Consider the following 4,445-nt stretch of genomic DNA (forward strand, 5'->3'; position numbering starts at 1 on the left):
AGAATGTCTTAACAAGCCTAGTGTTTTTATTATAGTTTTCCTTTTAGAGACTCTCCAAGAGAAAAACACTACTTTCCTTAGCCTCCTCTATTTTTGGAGCAAATTGTTAAGATTGTGAAACTCAAGAATGTAGTAATTCCCTGTTTTAATTCACCACCAAAGCTGTTCCAACGTTCAGGTGACAAAATGTCCACTTGTAATTCTTGGGAATTCGTTAGGGTACCAATTACCTGCATTTTCTATATACTCCCCACCCCCTTTTGTTTTGAGGCTTGAGGAAATGGGAAGAGAGAAGGGAGAAAGCACATTAGGAAGAACTAATTCCTTGTTTTGACTTCGTATTATGCTCCATTTGTATTCAAGCGCTACTGCTGGATTGTTGTCTCCCCAGGAACCGCGCCGTCCGTGGACTTGCTGTTTAACCTGGATCGTGTTACTGCCAGTGAATACTTACTCAAGTCAGTCTTGCTGTACACGTTCAACAACTCAGTTTCTTTTCCCTCCGCTGTTAAATGCGTGCACATCCTGGTGATGAACGAGCCAGGGTCCTCTCACAAGGCTCCCCCTCCAGCTTCACGCTCCTTTACCTTCAACTCACAGTTTGAATTTAGAAAGAAATACACGTGGGTTGAGGTTGATGTGACCACTCTCCTTCAGCCTCTAGTGGCCTCTGACAAGAGAAGTGTTCACATGTCTGTCGACGTTACCTGCGTGAAAGACCAGCTGCAGCATCCCTCAGCCCAGGAGGGTCCCTTGAAGCTGCCTCTTCTGGTACCCCCGTCACTGCTTTTATATCTAAACGACACGAGTGCTCAGGCGTATCAGAGGTGGTATTCCCTCCGCTTTAAAAGGAGACTTTCACAGGCTCCTGACCAGGAGAGAGGCCTGTCTGCCCATCCCACGGGAGAAGAGGCTGCTAAGGGAGTAAGGCCTTCCCGTCACCAGAGAGGTCAGGAAGCTGTCAGCTCGGAATTGAGGAAGCCTCGGGTTCCAGCGTCTTTCAATCTGAGTGAATACTTCAGACAGTTTCTGTTTCCCCAGAATGAGTGTGAGCTCCATGACTTTAGACTTAGCTTTAGTCAGCTGAAGTGGGACAACTGGATTGTGGCCCCGCACAGATATAACCCTCGGTACTGTAAAGGGGACTGCCCACGGGTTGTCGGGCATCGGTACGGCTCTCCGGTTCACACTGTGGTGCAGAACATCATTTGCGAGAAGCAGCTGGACTCCTCAGTGCCAAGGCCATCGTGCGTGCCGGCCAAATATAGCCCTCTGAGTGTGCTGACCATTGAGCCTGATGGCTCCATCGCTTATAAAGAATATGAAGATATGATAGCCACTAAGTGCACCTGCCGTTAACACATGGTCCTCTAAAACCTTGAGCCCCTTTGGCCAAGTCAATGCCATGCGCCTCTCTGTGCCTTCAGGAGAAAGCTTCATGTGTCAAGTCTCTAAATATAATGTAGCATGTCTTGTAGAAGGAGGTACCTGTGTACATTAGCACACTTGGTGACATCTATCAGCGTAAAGAGATAACATCTACCTTTCTTATTTGCAAATGTACAATGAATGTAATTATTTTGGAGAGCTTTCCATTCCCCCCCCCCCGAGATTTTTTTTTTCTTTTCGTAAGTCTTGTTTCTGATGTTTAAAAAAACTTAATTAGCATTAATCTTGGATGGAATTGCAGCTCTAAATAGACAGTTCAGAGTGTTGTAGTCTTATTTAATTGAAGAATAAATTTCTAGCAGTGGCATAAGTTTTCTGCATGTATTTATTAAATAAAGATTGCTTTTATATGATCATTTGAGAGACAGAGGGAATGTGCCTAAAAGCTAGTCTTGGCTCAACTTTTGATCTTTTTCAGAGTAAAAGAGAGGCTAAGTTCTTTACCTAAATTCTGATGAAGTGAAATTCACTAGGACTAGAGATTATGCCACAAAACCCACTTCTATTGTATTAGTGTGACCGGTACAGAATATACTAACTGTGCTCATTAGATGGCTTGTATAAATTGGTTGATTCACATCAAACAATATAACATTTTTTCCCTTTACTTAAAGGAAATTGCCTTGCAGATTTTTTCCAAGAAAATGGCAAGATTCAAGGTTTTAAAAATATTTTTTTCTCCTTTATATATTTAAAATCTCTGACCCTATGGAAGGAAGTCAAGGGGCATTTTTTTCGTTTGTTGTTTTGTTTGTTTTTGCTGGTTTCCCTCATCTCCCATCACTCCACCCCCACATATATTTTTTTCAGGTGGGTTTAGGACTGTTCCCACTAAACCAACTGGCAGTGACTCGGCTCTATTACAGAGTGAGTCTTGTTTGGGTATGAGGACTTATATGTGAGTTTCCAATAAATCTACCTTAGCGAGAGCCCTAGGGGCACAGAGTTAGAGATGATGCAGCGATTTCTGTCTCAGAGATTCCAAAACCCTAGTCTACAAACCAAAAGTAGCTCCTAGATGCAAGAAGTCCTTCAACTCCTATAAGTGATCTTTTCTCATGCTTAGTGTCTAAAGAAGTCAGCTGGGATTTTGGTAGGGATTGTGTTGGATCTGTACATCAGTCTGGGGAGTATTGCCATCTTAACAATGCTAAGTCTTCCAATCCATGAGTGAATGTGGGGTATTTTTCCCTTTGTTTAGAGCTCATTTCTTTCAACAATGTTTTATAAATATTGAGTATAAGTTTTACACTTTTTATTGTGAAATTTATTTCTAAGAATTTTATTCCTTTTGATGCTATTATGAATAGAATTGTTAATTTCATTTTTTGGGTTGTTTCCTGGTGCTATCTTGCATGTGTATTATAAACCTGCACATACTGACTTAAATGCTCTGTTTTCCGCTCATGATTTTTTCCTCTCAAAAACATTTTCAGGGGGCGGCTGTTTAGCTCAGTTGGTTAGCGCGCAGGCTCATAACACCAAGGTTGCCGGTTCCATCCCACATGGGCCACTGACATGCACCCTCCACAACTAGATTAAAACAACTACTTGACTTGGGGCTGATGGGTCCTGGAAAAACACGCTGTTCCTCAATAAATTTTTTTTAAAAAGACAAAAGAAAGAAATTTCAGAAAAATAAGACTGAAACAAACGGAGGCCCAATTTCCAAATAAATTTACCATCTTATTGTGTAACTTGAAGGAGTCACATTATTCTTTTGTAAATAAGGCTGCAAGTCTAAGAGATAAATGGTGTTTCAAGGGTTTTGTATCAACTTCTGTCATCCTTAGGAATAAAAAATATCTGGAATGCAAAGGGCATGAGTAATGATGGCAACGTGCAATTGAACTTATTTGAAAGTAAGTCTCCCTTAAATATGGCTGTTTTCAAATAGACCACATGAAATATATATCAACTCAAAGGACTCCTCATAGTACCCTAAACTGACTGACTTTTTTTTTCTGAAACAGGAATTTGTTTTGTTCTTTGTTTTTATTTTTCTCTTGGCCTAGTTCTGTGGCTGAATGTGGAATGTGGTCTGCAATTTAAAGGTTTCAAAAAGAAGAGAAAGAAGGGGTAGTTCTGATTGAAGTTAAGTATCAAGGTCTATGCCAAAATTAGGAGCAGAAAAATAGTTCATCCTTATATGTAAGTTCTAAAACTGACTTAAAAACACTTCTGTACAGTGTTTTGATGCTGCAGCTGAGTAATGATAGCTTGAACTATAAGCTTGGCTTTTTGTTATTATTTTTTAGACTTTATTTGTAAATCTAGTTTCACTAACAAGATAGTGTTAATATTGAGGGCTGATATATCTACTAAATGTAAACTTCAAAGATTCTCTTCTACACAATTGAGGAGGATATACTAGGCTCCCAACTGCCTCCTCCATATAAAACCTGTTTTTCTTGGGTTACTCTTATAAAAGCTGCCACTTAGAAAATAAATGAGAAAGGACAAAGGTGATTTAAATCTGGAAATTCAAGGATGAGGCCACATCTGCCTTAAATAGATGCATTCAGCTTTGGTATTTAGTCCAGATGAGATACGAGGTCCCCTAATGTGATGAGTGCCTCAGTATGCTGGGGAACAATGGGGCATGTCAGGAGCCGGTTTTACCTTCAGCTCCAGAGTTTCCTGCTCTTTATCTGTTTAAATCAACTCCTGTGTTATGTTGAATGCTTTGTGTTTTACTAATCAGCTTCAAGGGCAGCAGCCACTGGGACTTGGTTTAGAGCTCAGTTTAGACAGCCTGTGGGAAAAATAAAGTTGCTCTTTCATGGGATAAAGGAGGAAGTATTCATGGTAATATAGGTGATAAAAGAAAAATGCTCAGATGGAAGATCTTGGTCTATATCAAAACTTTAAGTAGTCGGTTTTAATTTGTAACTTTGGGCGGATTGCAACGAATAAAATGACAAATTAAGTGAAATTAAAACATTTAAAATATTCTTTTAGAGGATGTCAGTCCCAAAAATATTCCTTAAGTATAT

General features: G+C 39.9%; 1 protein-coding gene across 1 annotated transcript; it reads left to right on the forward strand.

The window, feature by feature from the left end:
• Positions 1–342: 342 nt before the first annotated feature.
• GDF9 (growth differentiation factor 9) lies at positions 343–2,645 on the forward strand (the record flags this gene model as incomplete). The annotated part of the gene is made up of 1 exon (XM_019642159.1): positions 343–2,645. A coding segment is annotated over one exon (1,017 nt), but the record flags the coding sequence as incomplete, so codon positions are not given.
• Between the last annotated feature and the right edge of the window lie 1,800 nt (positions 2,646–4,445).

Source organism: Hipposideros armiger, unplaced genomic scaffold (genome assembly GCF_001890085.2).
Source record: "Hipposideros armiger isolate ML-2016 unplaced genomic scaffold, ASM189008v1 scaffold_66, whole genome shotgun sequence".
In the NCBI taxonomy this organism is placed as follows: Eukaryota; Metazoa; Chordata; class Mammalia; order Chiroptera; family Hipposideridae; genus Hipposideros; species Hipposideros armiger.